The 15937-nt window shown below is 38.7% G+C and overlaps 1 protein-coding gene across 2 annotated transcripts in view; it reads right to left on the reverse strand.

The window, feature by feature from the left end:
- CTNND2 (catenin delta 2) overlaps nt 1-15937 on the reverse strand; it is a 636702-nt gene that overhangs the window by 526700 nt on the left and 94065 nt on the right. For both annotated transcript variants that reach the window (XM_063130230.1, XM_063130228.1), the window contains exon 2: nt 2353-2486. In XM_063130230.1, coding sequence (XP_062986300.1) covers nt 2353-2486 — 134 coding nt within the window. The remainder of the gene's footprint in view (nt 1-2352; nt 2487-15937) is intronic.

The following is a 15937-nucleotide window of genomic DNA, read 5'->3' on the forward strand; positions in this document are numbered from 1 at the left end:
AATCAGAAGGTATTTCTAGTAAACACATGTCTGTTGTTATAGATATGGGCTAAAACAACATATTAAATGATGTGAGCATCATGGGCATTTCCTTTGCATCCCCCCCACTCAATAAGTAAATATCTTATACTATGAGAAGAAGTACCTACATTCTGTACTTGCCTTTTTTAGGCAACATTAACTACAACAACCAAACTGTAATTCATTTTGCAGGATTAATGACTATTAATAAGTCACAATTATCAATAAGAAAATATACTATCTCTCTACATTTACTTATATGCATTAAGGCTTTAGAAAGGCATATATTAAAATTAAATTTGTGCAAATCTGAAGAAGAGGCTATGAGAACTTTTCAAGAAACATCCAAGTAGTTGATGCAAAGATGAGTGCACGGCATAATTTTTTTCTAAAACCTAACTTACACAAGCAATGGTTTTCTGGCACAAAAATGCAGGCTTTTAATAATTCTTGGCTCTCATAGAAAGGCTCTTGCATCCTACTGTGAAACATGCCAGCAAAAGAATCTGGAGTGACAGATAAACTACTTTGCATATGGATTCTCAAAGAACTTTAAACATAGAGAGGAACAGAGCCAAAAGGTCAAGTGACTTTCAAAAGCAACACAGCAGACTAGCAACACAAAGGCAGACTAGCAACACAAACCCTCCCAATGTGTTTGCCACATGGCTACCACATTAGATATATGCAGAAAGCAAGTTCTTAACACATCTACACTTTGTTTAACTACTTACAAATTAAGCCTACGCGGCAGGGTCTTGCTATTTACTGTTTTACTCTGTACAGCACCATGTACATTGATGGTGCTATATAAATAAATAATAATAATTATTATTTTGCAAAGCAAATCTGTTTTTTAAAATAACTTTGGCTGGATTGTATCCAAATAAGGTAAAAAGCTTCTGCAGAAATCATGCCTTGCCAATTTCAATAGAAAAGAGTCAAACATTGGATTAACTCTCCCCAGTGAAATCAGTGGTATTTAAATGTACTTTGACATTAGCTCACTAGTATTTCAAACATTCCAGTAAAGGCCAAAACGCTCATCCAGTCTTCAGATCCAGACAACCCGTGCACGTAGGACACCATACACATCAGAGAATTTCCCCATTTACTATAATATCAGGCAAAGCTCTGCATATGTATCCCCAATGCATGCAATGAGCTCTTCCACACTGGAGTAAATGGGTGTAAGCCACCCTGTGTGCACATAAGGAAAAAACCCAGAACTTTGGAGTGGGAGCAATATGTTAATATCTGTTTTTCTGTCTTAAAAATCTAAAGCAAGGACCAGGCAATCCAAAACTGTTGAGGTGAAATTTGGAAGTGCAATAAAGCTTTTTAAATGGACACACTTAGGCCTTAGCTAGACCTAAGGTTTATCCTGGGATCGTCCCAGGGTCATCCCTGTTCATGTAAATGACACACAGGATATCCCGGGAGCAGGTAGGGATGACCCCGAGATAAACCTTAGGTCTAGCTAAGGCCTTAGAGGGGGCACTAACTCTCTTTGGCATTCACCACTGACAGACAGCAGACCCTTTAAGTTTAAGCTTTACTTTTCTTAGGGTGCAATTCTATGCATTTTTTACAGAATGAAGTCCTACTACTCCCAGCACTCCACAGTCAGCTGCAAGTTCTCCCACACTAGAGGCATTCAAGAGGCAGCTGGACAACCATCTGTCAGGTATTCTTTAGGTTGGATTCTTGCATTGAGCAGGGGGTTGGACTTGATGGCCTTATAGGACCCTTCCATCTCTAGCATTCTATGATTTTATGATTCTATGATTTTTGCCTAAACTTGACTTGCATAAGATTGCACCCTTAGCTAAGTTATTTATTTGGCTCAAGGGTTTGGGTCAAAAGTGAGTGGTTGCTTATCAAAATAGTTCAGCATAGCAAAAAATTCCCTTTCCCTATTTTGCTAAACCAAGGAAACCAATAATTTTCAACACATGAATTCTAATCATATAATATAGAAAAAGCAACTGAAGATATTATCAACCCAAAAATAAACAAATGTCAGTGATTTTTTTTACACTTAAGTGATCCCACTTCAAACCTATAGAAAATATAAGGAACATATATTTCTTAACCGACAGACCAAGGGAAAAAATCAATGCCAAGCCAATGATGTAACCAAAACTAATTTTAAATCTCTTTAAAGTAAATAGGAAAAAATGATAATGTTTATACAACATATAAAATAAATATTTACAAAATATATTTTAGAACTTAATGGCACTAAAGGATGTAACCAGGGAAGCTTATGAGCATTACATAAAACATAATAGTGTGACTGTTCATTCAGAATTTATTGCAGTTGCTTACTTGTTCCTTGACTGATGCCAGAATGGCGGATGTGGTCTCTGTTTCAGATCCATCTCCATTGGATGTATTCAGTACAGGGCTAAGGGAACTTGTCTTGTCAGAAGACGATGGCTGGTCTGGAACAGGCATAGCTCCTATAATTGCAGAACAACAAATAATTACATGTCTGCTTTTGTCAAGAATTTAATCTGTGCAGAAATAGCTGACCTAGTTTCAAAGAAAGGAATGTCCTAAGTCTTGCAGAACAAATTTTCTTAGTTTTGATGGCAGCCAGGTTTTTTTTCTTTGATGGGTCTTTCCCATTCCCCATCCTACCGTCACTGAAAACCACTTCTTTATGTTCTCATACAATGTAATGATGCAATATAGTCAACCTCAGATTTCCTTTTTTCATGCAGTGTCAATGGTGACATAAACTGAGTTCTAAAGTAATATATTAGTTGTGCTCAAGGGTTTCTCTGTGTCCCGTGGCATTTTTATACGCGCCCCCAAAAGATCATTATGCCATAACAATGAACATATATTTTAACAATCACCTGTTATCAAACATCTTTGCTATTTATTTATTACATTTGCATTGGCAGCATAAAAGCAGGTTATCCCATTTAATCTTCACAACCTTGTGAAGTAGGTTAGGCTGAGAGATAAAGGCTATCCCAAGATTATGGTTGATTTAAACTTGGGTTTCTTGGTCCAAGTCTGATATTCTATCTGCAATGTTACATCGCCTCAAACAACATGAGTGGATGCTGTTCAAGGAATAGAGAAGTCCAGTAACTGAGTTTGTGGAACTAGTTGTGCAGTTCTTTTGATTCTAGCCTTACATGCTTGCTTGTGTTGTGAATTCAATGGGCAGTATTCAATGCTGATATTCCACAAAATTCAAAAGCGCTAGCGCAGCTCTGCTGAATCTTTCTGTTGTGCCCATTATGTTTGTGCAAGCAGTTGTGCAAGCAGTTTCACAGCAGAATGTGCAATAGCACAAGTGGGTTGCACAATGAGTTGCACAATCATAATGAGTTGTGCAAATGCCCTTGTGCAAAGATAACTTCACTTGGATTCTTCTCTTGCGCATAGTTCAGAACCTAGTTACTGCTAGCGCAACATCATTTGCGCTAACAGAATGACACAGTTGGATGACCAAATAAAGGTTTAAATGGGGAGATAGAGGAAAATATCCCCAAAAGCAATGCATAAGAATATTTAAACCATTCAGTATTTCAAAACAAATCCGTTATCTTTTCTTTGAAACCATCATAATAATTTCAGTCTTTCAAATAATTATTTGCCCCCATGCTCTGTTCACCTTCATCCCCTCTTCCACCTTGTCCCTTCAATATTAAGCTGGAATTTGCTCCTCTCATTTCTGTCCTCAGCTGGCTCTAAGGTATTTATAAACCACCTTCCATCTAAAGAAGATTCCCAAGCAATATTTGAGGCTATAGCAATCTGAGATATTGAGTTGTACATGTAGTCAGCCAAAGTAGGGCTATGTGTTAATGTTAACATAAGGCACTGCCTCCATTCATAGGTCAGACATTTCCTAAACGTTTTTAAATAATTCAAAGGTAGATATGAAATGGGAAGACAGAGACTCTTCTCTCACAAAAAAAATGTGCATCATACAAACACACAGACACGCACACACACACTTGGGGAAACAGTAATCCCTACCTAAGTATATGTAGCTGCATTTAAATCTACATCTATTTAAATTTATGTTGAGAGATTTCAGGGTTCCTTTCTGTTTTGCCTAATGATTGTTTTTTTTTACTCAATAATCTGACAAGCTAATATAAAGTAATATCATCCCTTTACATGCTCAGAAAATTAAACACCCACTGCCCTCTTCATCCATTGCAATATGCATTACATTCTTACCACTAGCTAAGAGAAGTAAAGCTGGCATTACAGGGTTGTTGTTTTTTTGGCAGTCCTGTTGAAATAAGCCAGCTAGTATACTTCAATAATTGAGATCACTCTTTATATAGAGGTTGCACAGCAAGTCTTCCCTAGTTCTGTGCAACTACATAACTAGTAAGTCTCTGTAATATGCAGTCCAATCCTATGCATGTATACTCAAAAGTAAGTCCAACTGAGTTCAGTGGGACTTAGTCCATAGTAAGTGTGTATATGATCACAGCCTAAACAACTGAACTGGACTGAACTTGACAAACGAAGTCCTTAAAAGCTACTAAAACAGTGGAATGTGGATATTGTGCCATAAAATACAGTTAAGGATACTAAGAGCTTTATCACACCAGAGTTATACTGTGCAATCACTGCGAATTGCATGCAAAGGACTCAGAAGTTTTCCACCTTATAATCTGTTTTGATTGTGAAGTACTCCCATGCATCCTGCCTTAATTGTGCAATAAAGCAAAAAGATTCGCAGTATTTAGCCCCTACATTTTGAGCATATCTTCTGAGCTGCCGCTGGGGTGCAGGAGCAGGATTTTAAAGAAATGCTTACATCTGTGTAAGCTTTAAAGATAAAGACACCAAAATTGGCACAGTAATAGATATTAGGGAGAGCTTTAAGCATACCAAATTTGGATTGAATTGGGTCATCCGTTGATTTTTTTAATGACTTTTTTTTACATTTCCCCCCTTAAACTCACTTCCTGGAATGCAAAGGATCGCTGTTGCCTGGTAGCAAAAACAACAACCACCGCGAAAGCGTGGTGCTACGGGGATAATCTGAGGCAAACAGGTACGTGGGATGAAGCTATAAATCACCTAGGTTTGGAAATGTACAGAAGGGAACTTCATCATCCCCTTCAGCATCCTATGCCCCCCAAAAGCCTCTCTGGGGTGCACTGGGACCCTACTGGATGGGATGGGATGGGGGGCTGCTAGGGGAGAGGGAATTTTCTACAAATCAAGAAGACCTTTGCTCATGCAAGGTTTTTGCTTCCATCCAATTTGGGGCCATTTCCCCTCCACAGCACAGTCCTCAATGCCCCACCTCATTCAGGAGATCCCTTGACCCTCTGGAGAAGCTTTGCGGGGAGGAAGGGATGGCTAAGTCCCCTTCCTCAATCTTATTTCTGCTCATGATTCTCAGGATGCAACCCCTTGTGTATGTCATGTGCATTTTCTACATTTCTTTCCCCATCACTTCCTTTTAATTCATTAATTAAACTTAGGGTGGTGGGGAGAGAAAGAAAGAAATTTAGTACTTGCTCATGGGAATTTTTATAGCCCTTTAGAACCATCTTTTTTGCTTCACACCAATAAAAAAAAAGTAGAAGGTTTATAATGTTAACATCCCCACAAGGATTAAAACTGCTTCCAATATCATCTCTTCAGCTTTCTTACCCAAACACACTAATGAATATTCCAAATGAAATTTGCCAGTGTATACTGTATTTGATTTCTAATTTGTATAATAGGCATGAAAGGAATATTTAACTAATCTTTACAATGCTTACATGATATTAAGAACTTTTGCAACAAGGAAGTTTTGCTTCTTTAATTTAGCAGAGGGAAGCAGAACACCCAGTGGTAGCTGATAAATGTCTAAGAAAAACAACCAAACCTCCCCATCCAGAGTCAACAGCGCATTCACCTGTGTTTAGGAATGCTCCCGTTTCACTGTCTGCAAATGTCACCCCTATGAAACTACCCAGAGATTTGGAGTGATACCTCCTCTGTTTTGCTCTTTCATCTAGACTAGGTGTCGCATAGGACAAAGGTGTAGAGTTAGTAACGGGCTGCCCTGAGGGCTAATAAACAAACTCAATCCAGACAGGATGGAGGTCTTTTTGGAAGAAGGCTCAGTGGCCCATGGAAATGGCATTCTGTCTGTGCTGTATGGAAATGCATCCCACCCACTGTGTTAAAGACCAGCTTCACACTTTGAGATTGCTATTAGATCAAGACCTGCTTATAGTTGCCCAAATGGCTTCTACAGCAAAAGATACTTTCCATCAACTTCGGTTATATGCCAGTTGCACCCCCTCATGGAGAAAGATGACCTTGCCACACTGATCCATGCATCAGTAACATCCAAGTTAGACTACAGCAATGGGACTGATTTGAATTTTTTAAGAACCTGGTTCAGAATATGACTCCTAGGATGCTAATCAGGACCTGCTATAATGAGCATATTGCATGAGTATTTAAAGACCTCTACTGGTTCCCAGTTTGTTTCCAGGCTCAATCCCAGGTGTGGATGTTAATCAGCCAGCTATCAGGATACCTGAAGGACAACCTCCACCAAGATGAACCTGATGGGATCATTATTTGAAGACCTACTTCATGCTCCTTGACCTTGGAGGTTATGCAGATGGTTACCAGGGATAGGACCTTTTCTGTGGTGGAACCTTGATCATCAAATACCTTCAACAGGCATCTTTGCCAGGTGCTCATGCTGCTTTCTATTATGCATGAAGTTAATACTGCCCTATTCTCCTGAGCCCGATAGCAAATAATTCCTTTTGTTTCTTGATCCTTTACTACTGTTGTATCAGATGTAAGCTGCCTTGGAAAAAGTATTGTTGGAAAGATGAGGTAAAAATGTAGCTAAATAAAAATAAATGGTTCTATTATCATAGAAAATGAACAGGTTCATCTGTTTTCTGGCATTTACACATTTCTTACAGTGTTCAAGCAAATGGCCTGTCATTGTGATAAGTTGCAGCCAGTGCATATTCAGGGAATCAGCAGGGGAGGTGTCTGTACATTCTATGCATTCACTGACGTGCTTTACAATATCCCTGTCAGCTTTCACACTAGATACCTAGTATACATATGCTTTCTATACGGAAGAAACATGACTTGAACTTGGAGCTAAGTATGGCCGAGAGACAAATTGGTGTGTTTGTTATTACAATAAGCACAAACAACAGCAGCGTTGTGAATATCTAGTAAATTTAGCAATGCCTGACTCTATTTATTAAAGGGCAGAATTCTCAGTAGGACATTTTTAGAGGCCAATTAATGTAATTTTAGGTTAGACCTTTACCTTATCGTCTGAATATTTAGGTAAACAGTCAATTACTACATTTGCATGTTTATCTGAAGTGCTCTTACCCTGCATTCAGCAAAAAAAAATTTTTTTAAAAAAAGGCTGTAACATTGGCTTAAAAAAGGAAAAGGGAGGAGGAAAAAAATGAAACAGGCACTATTTTCAGTTACAAAGCATCAATACACTGGCAACGCGCTAAGCCATGGTTAGGCTGCTAATCCTTTTGCAGCAAATGGTTAATCGTTGTGTTTAAACCATGGATATGTAGCCACCATGGTTAGGAATGGTTCACGTGACATGCTCAACCACAATGTTTAGCTCAAAACACTTAACCACCGTGGCTTAGCATGTCATTTGAACAGGGTCACTGTTTTCACATGTTTAATCAATACTACTTGTTTGAGATCATCATCATCATCATCTCACAGACATTCAGGTTGGTAATTCAGAAAACCTTTTAAACTCAGAAAAAGAGAAGCTTTGCCACATAGAAAGTCTCCTCAAAATTTAAGGTAAGTCCATATATAGCACAAGAAACAGATTGTTCCAGTCACAATATCATTTACATATATATATATATTATTAGATGAGATCTCAAAATTTGAGAAATTGTTATATTTGATATTTTAAAAGTACATAGAAATATTACCAGACTACCATATCAAGTAGATGAATACAAATGCCAACGTTATATAATTTTATATACTTAATAACAGTGGAAACTTTTAAAATATAACTGTAAATATATGGTGCCAATTCCCTTTTCCGACAAAAATACATACCAATTTAGTTAATAAAAAGAAAGGTTTAGTCAATAAAGAAAAATACATTTTTGATATATGAATAGCAGAGGTTGATTTTGTTGTTTGTTCAGTTTTCGTTGATGAAGCTGTTGGAAGCCTCTAAGGATTATCTGATGTTATAACATTGCTGTTCAGTTCAACTGAACAATTCCATATAAAGTGTATCGCTGCTGTGCAGTCATATGCTGATGGATAAATAAAACAAGAGATATATAGATTGAATGTAATCAAAATCATAAAAAAATTAGGCATGGTTAAAATGTACTTTTTTGGCCCTGGTTTCTGATACAAGTTGTGTAATGCTCCTAAAACAGGGGCAAGAAAAAAGATGGAATGAATAGACAGGAATGGATCTTGGTATGGTAAACAAAAACATAGAAGTAGAATTTCCAAACTTTGGAATTTCACTGAAGCAGCAATTTCAACAGGCATAATACATAAATTGGGCCAAAGATTCCCTGAAGTGATTGAAGATGACTCATGTAAAATGATCCATTGGTTGTGGTATGAAGGGTGTTGTGGGGAGTCTGGTTAATTGGACTACACTATTTTGTATTGTGACACATGAAATATATCTGCATATATTTCCAGATTTTCTTCATGCCCATCATGGATAACATTTCATTGTCACAATGTTCTATCCTGTGGTTACAACAGGAGAAAATAAGAGCTGAGCTTGCCACTACCAGCATCAAGATGATCAGGACAGAGAAGGGTAGAAGAGAAGACTTTCAATGAACACCTGACAAAACATTTATTTATTTATTTACAATATTTATATACCACTCCCCATTCAAAATTTTGGAGCGGTGTACAAGATAAAATAAAATAAAAACAGAATAAAACACTTTAAAATAGATTTTAAAAGAAGCAAAATGTACAGTGAATAAGCTGGTAATCTGTGTTGAAGGCAGGGAGTTATGAGAATTTAGTTAACATTCAAAAATGTGAGTGCAAACATGATTATCATTATCACAAAAATTCCATGCATTCTCAAGCTTGTGAACACATTTCAAAATGTGTTCTTTTAGAAAATCCACAGGGAGAAGTATGAATTTGGGTGCACACTTGTAGAAATCCACATTTTTCATGTTCAAAAACACACACTTTTCCTAATGAAAAAGAAAAAAAAATCTCACATTTGCAAGTGAGAACGGGGCAAAACAAGCATCACAGCAGGGAAAGGGGAATTTCTATGAACTCAAAAATCATTCATTTGCCCATCCCTACATTTTGGTTATCTCTCTTAATAATAAAGTTGGTTGAAATTGTGTATTGCTAGCCCTTGTATTTTATTAAGAATTTCACTGTTTCCACATTAATCTGCATTTTTAATCCTTTCAAAATCTATATTTAGATGAGTATTCTATTTAATTTGTCAAGAATAGTGTTGCAATATCTGGAGAAGTGCAAAATCCTGTGGATAGCTAATATGCACATCAGCCCGAGGAGGACTGATGCTCAGTATATATGAAGTATTTCTGCTCAGTATATATGAAGGTGAATGATGTATAGTGACATCCCAGACAGTCAGATTACAAGTTAATGTTTTAAAGTTCCAAGGTGATTTCATGACCTTCTTCTCTATTTCTGTTTTAAGGAGAAAGGTGTTTTTCAGTAGTAGAACAAAGTACATGATTTGCATGCAAAATATTCCCAGGTTTAATGCCTGTCATCTCCAGGTCTGACACTCTGGAGAGCTTTTGCCAATCAGCCTTCACCAGCCTGGTGCTCTCCAAATATTTTGGACCACAACTCCCATCAGCCCAGTCATCATGGCTATTGTATCGACAATACTGAATTCCATAGACCAATGGCAGCTTCCAATGTGGTATATCATACTCTAGTAAGCAAAGGGCACGGAGAATTCTTATACTATAGACATTCAATCCTATTGCAAAAGTGTTACTGACTGCATCAATGATGGCTACACTGAGATACAGGGAAAATGAGACTAAGGCCTTAGCTAGACATAAGGTTTATCTCGGGATTGTCCCAGGGTCATCCCTGTTCATGTAAATGACACACAGGGGATCCCGGGAGCAGGCAGGGATGACCCCGGGATAAACCTTAGGTCTAGCTAAGGCCTAAGAACTGAAAAGACTTTTTAATGAGACAAAGCAGTGCTATTACTTTAGTTCTCTACATCTCTGTTCTTTAACCAAAATGGCACTGCTACTGAAGCAGTATCAGGTTGCAGTTGTGAAAACTTTGAGGAGCAGTCCCTTTACTTCTATTTTAAATATAAATAACTCAGCATTATAAATTCAAAATTAATCCTTTGCGAAGAAAATTCAGCATGTCCAGACAATGCAATGCTAGGTGCAAGTCTCACAAATTTCAATATGTTACTTTCAAGAAAGTTTGCTTAGGACCACAGCTGTATTGTTTCCCATCATTTAGGTGAGCTGCAATATAATTATTGTCAGGAGTCCACACATTGGAGTTCAGGAGCTGTTCTTTCCAAATACAAGGTTTGTTTTGTTTTGTTTTTTAAACTCAGCACTGAGGGAAAGTTGTATTAAGCTGGTTTGGCTAAAAAGTCTCGAGTTGGCTCCAGGTTATATTTTCTGTCGTATTTTCTAGTTGAGGTTAGTGGGAACGCTGAGCAATATTTTTAGAATCCAGGGTTAAAAGTGCTTTGAGCATATCTTTTTCATACCAGTGAGCAACTGCAGCTTGGTGCATCCCCACATGGGAAAAGCAAAGATTTCAGGACACATACCATAAAGTTCACTTAGCCCCAACTCCCTTGCACTTCTCTTTTTAGAGATTAAACAATGCCCCACGCCATTACCAGTACAGTACCACACTGTACTTCGGACCTTGCTACACCATCGTTTTTTGGAGGGATCATCCTGGGATCATCCCTGTGTGTGCAAATGCACAGGGTATCCCGGGATCAGGGAGGCATGATCCCTCCATTTCCTCGGGATAACTGCAACCTCAGTTATCCAAGTTTTACATGTGGTCCTGAGACGATCCCGATGACCGCAGGTGGTGTGGGAGCCTGTCCCGGCTTCTTCCCTCTTCCCCGTGAGTAGCGTGGGTCTTCAGAGGGAAGGAGCCGGGATGGGGGGGGGAGTCCAGGGCCCTCAGGGGTGGGGTGGGGAGCAGGGTCAGGGCTTTCCCCCATACTTTTTAATTTTTGCTGGAGTGTGAGTGCGCTCCAACTATGGTCCTTTTTTAAAAAAAGGCAGCCACAAAGGGTGCGCTGCCTGTGATGACATGGGGCCTGATTAGACTGAGTGCGATGATCCTGGAAAAAGGTAATTCCGGGATCGCCCCCTCTCCCTCTCTCTATACCTGTAGGTGTAGAAAGGGGCCTTAGAGAATGAATCCCCCTTCCCCAAAAATCAGTCCTGTGCCTTTCCCACTCCATTTCAACAGCTCTTCCAGAATCAGCCCTCTATTTGCCATGAAATGCCTATCCATTTTGTGAACAAACCCCTATGCTAAACTCAATGAACACAATCTTTCTATCCACAAAACTAGCTCATTCCAGATTTTTCTGCCAGTTCCTTTCTCTCAGCAATTCAAGACTCATTCACCCCACACCAAACAGCACATGGAGTCGCAGGAGCTGGCTTACTTAATGAGATTTGATTTGGTTCGCTGTCAGATCTTCTCTTGCATTTCGGAAGGGAAGGTCAATGGAGAAACATCTCTTATCTGATGCTACAAAATGGCATCTCTGAGAGACAAGAAGGTGGTTGGAAGAGAAAGAAAAACTCTTCTAGAGTGAGGATGTTAGGTCTGGATTGTGAGAAGCAAGATGGACAGCACACAAAGAATCAGGAAGGAAGGAAGGACACTAGACTGTTTTGCAGAGAGAAATTTATAAATGGTGCTACCACAACTCCACCCAGTCCAATCATTAAAGATCTCTAAAGGTATGGCATGATACAGCAACAGAGGCTGGAAGCTTTAGCTACTTAGTATGGAAAATGGTGGTAGCATCAACCCAACACAACACAACAAAACAAGAAAAAACAACAACCAGCTGGGCACTGTGCCCAAAAATAGATAGTCAGAATTAAATTCATGCTCACTATGGTATTTGTGGATTCTTGATAATTGTGAGATGCTAACAATATAATAAACATTGCATTTAAAAATCTGCTACAGTTAATGTATGTAAAGATCCAATTATCAAAAAGGCAACTACACTGAATTATTAACATCAGGAAAAGCGAACACAAAACTTTAATTAAACCATCATAATACAATAACCAAAATAATATGAATCCCTTGATATTTCCTTATATAGTAAAGAATTATTCAACAGCAATATTATGAAAGTGTAGCAGTAATGAATTCTTATTGTGTAGTGGCTGTTTATATTGCTGAACTGGAGATCAAAATTCTCAAATGCATCTGGAATCTTTTAACATCTTTAAATATACAACTATCTAATTAACTAGCCAACTAACTATCTTAGCCATTAATTATGGCTAAGGCCCTAAAAATCCCAGTTAGGGGTGTTTGAGAAATCTGCAACAGAATCAAATTACTTCAGATTGCTATGAATCTGATCCATGGATTCCACACTGAACCAGCTTTTTCCAAGTCTCACGGATTCCTTGGACTTACAGTTTTTTTTACTTTCCAAATATTTATGCAAATTTAGTCATGGAAAAAAAGATAAAATCAAAAAGAACAGGCAGAAATGTGCCTCTCCCTCATAGGCTAAAACATGAAAATGCACATGGGGTGGGGTGGGGGTGGATTTGCACATTTGTGCAAATTCAGGGAATTGGAAAACTTCTGATTCAGTCAATGAACAGACAATGGAACGGAAGGCACATGACAATTTGCAAAACAATATTCTTGCAAAATACTGTATTACCAGTTATTGCTCTTGAAAACACTGGTAGCAGACATGGTATCAATTATTTGGAAGTTAAATGTCTTGATGCCAATATCCATATAATTGAGGAGAGTGATATAGAAGTTTTTATTTTATATTTTCAAAAGATTACAGCCTGTTTTAAATGTGATGGAAGTTTAATGGAAATTACAGGTTCTATTGCTAATGCATAAAAGCAAGGTTTTGAAACTTTCATAGTGGCCATGAATGTTCTTCACTGTAGTTAGCAGTAGGGGGGGGGGACCAAATGTTCCCGTTTTATTTTTAAATTGGAAATAGTGCTTTCAGGTGGGCGGATAATTGTTTCCCCCCCTGAAAATCCCTTTGATTATAAGAAAAAAATATTCTTAAATCCGGTTTGCTGTATTTGTTTCTCCTATCAGTTGCTGCAGCTTTGTCTCCCCACCCCCTGTTCTAGTTACTACTCTTTCTTCTTCCTGGAGTAGACACGTGGGTGATCCCATTCAATCATGCTTATATCATGACCAGTTTATCACAAAGCTACATAGCCAATTACATTTGGGGAAGGGCTGAGCCTCAATGGTAGAGCACATGCTTTGCCTGCAGAAGGTCCCAGGTTCACTCTCCAACATCTCTACTTAAGGCTGGAAACCCTCCGCCCCCCCCCACACACCTGGAGTCTTGGAGAGCTACTACCAGTCCGTGTACAGTGTACACAGTGTACTAAGCTGGACAGACCACTGATCTGACTTGATATAAGGCAGCTTCCTATGTTCCAATTACTGCCTGGTAATATCACTGAGGGCTAATAAAGCCAACTGAGAGAAGACTTTCTGGATCAATTAGACGAGCAATCCAAACCAATTAGCATCACATAGTAAACAGGATAATATCACAATACAATTTAAAAAAAAATGCAAATTGGCTATGAGACAGTGTCACGGGAAGGAACAAAACCAATTAGGAACAAGTTCAGAGAGGGCAATGTAAATAAATTGGCAAACATTTTGTACCTTTTGACATTGACAACTACGTTCATGAAATACAATAAGTACTTTCAATCAATCCAGACATTTAACATTTATCACTTCACTGTGGGAAGTAGTAGTTTTAGGTTTGTTTCCTTATTGAATAAACACATTCTGAGAAGTTAATGCAAGCTTATTCTAAGGATACTTCCAGCAGAAATATGAATAAGAAATGGCTTATTTTTAAAACAAACTCAAATCCCCACCATTATATGGCAATTGAGGGCAATATTTACTTTGCTTATAATCCCAAATCTGATGTACTATAATATAATGTAATCTTGAAGACTTTCAAATGAACAACAAAGATCGTTGAAAGTAAAGGAGTGGGGACGGTGGGGAGGAGATCAATACTTCTCTAATATTTTAATGTCTTGATGCTATAAAATACGAACAGAAGTATAATGCAATGTAAACACTAATACTGGAGCCTTCGACCACTATGTGAAGAGCTTTGTGTTTATACAACTGCTCATCAGGCTGGATTCTGCTATTTGGGCATACAAAATGAATTATTTCACGTCTGAAATGTCCAGCGAGGCACAGCAAACAAAAGCTAACTTCATAATTCCACAGGATTAAGCATCTTTAAATGCAAAGTGCTTTACTATACTCCAAACTGAAAGCTTAGCCCTAAATGAGAATCACACCTTCCAGGGTTGAAGAGAGCACCATCTCAGAGGCATATACTGTCTTGTTTAAATAATATATTTGATTCAAAATTGATACTGTGATTGAGCGGTGGCTCAATTTAAGTAGGGATGGATGGACTCACCTCCATCTAGATTTGGAAAGTGCTTGCTGAATTGCCACTGCTGCTTATGTCCACTCACCATACTGTGTGAGCTGCTGGACAGACCAGCAAGCGCCCAGGGAGTGCTGCAGACCTGCCCATCCCCTTAGCAAGCCACACATTTTGCATAAAAATGGCGGCTCATGTTTCCCTGGAAATCTAATGTTATTTAAATGGTGGCCATAAAGGGGCCATTTACACAACATTACAGGTGTAAATGGACCATTTATGCCTGTAATGTTGCAGAAATGGCCCCTTTACAGCTACCATTTATGTACCATTAGATTCCCAGAAGTCCTTGAGTCTCCATTTTTATGCAAAATGGGCAGGCACCAGGCAAATGGGTCTGGTAGGTTGCGGTGGCTTAGTGAGTGGGGTGCAGCTGGTTGACTGGACTCTACCCCACCCCCAGCAGACTCCCACAACATCCCTAGTTTAAGCTTACCAAGCCTTCTCCTTACCAATTTGTGTGCAAAAACCAATGCCATGATTTAGGCTACTTCTTTAAACACACTTGGGTCACTTCTGGTAGAAAGTGGCTAAGTTGAAATGTAACACTAAGGTAGAATTTAAATTCTAGCTGGAATTGTGCTAGCTATGTAGGAAGATAGGAAACTGCCTTCTACTGAGTCAAACTCTCGGTCCATCGAGCCCAGGATTATCAACACTGACTAGTAGTGGCTCTTCCAAGATTTCAGGCAGAGATTTTTCATACCCTACCTGGAGATGCCAGGGATTGAACCTGCAACCTGCATGCAAAGCAGGTGCTCTAGCACTGAGCCATGACTCCCTGATTAGTTTGTTGAACAAGCCAGACAATGAAAGAAGCAGCTTCTTTTAAATTCCTATTCCCACCTGGGAATACCTTTATGGTGCTCTAATGGTGAAAAGGCAAGAGGCTTTAAAACTACCCTAATTTCCCCCTTCTCACCTCAGAGCACCAGGAGTCTCAGAAATGTTAGTTAGTGGGAGTGGGGTGGGGTGGGTGGGAGACAATGACAACGTCCAATTATTAAAAGCACAGAAATGTCTTCCTAGTTTAATATTTCATAAGAAGTGGTCACAATTACTGCCAATGTAGTTGTAGGATACAGAAATATAAAAAGCCGCTAAAAGTACAGGGATTGGCTTGTGTAATGCTATTTGCAAGAGAACATC

Source organism: Elgaria multicarinata, chromosome 7 (genome assembly GCF_023053635.1).
Source record: "Elgaria multicarinata webbii isolate HBS135686 ecotype San Diego chromosome 7, rElgMul1.1.pri, whole genome shotgun sequence".
Lineage (NCBI taxonomy): Eukaryota > Metazoa > Chordata > Lepidosauria > Squamata > Anguidae > Elgaria > Elgaria multicarinata.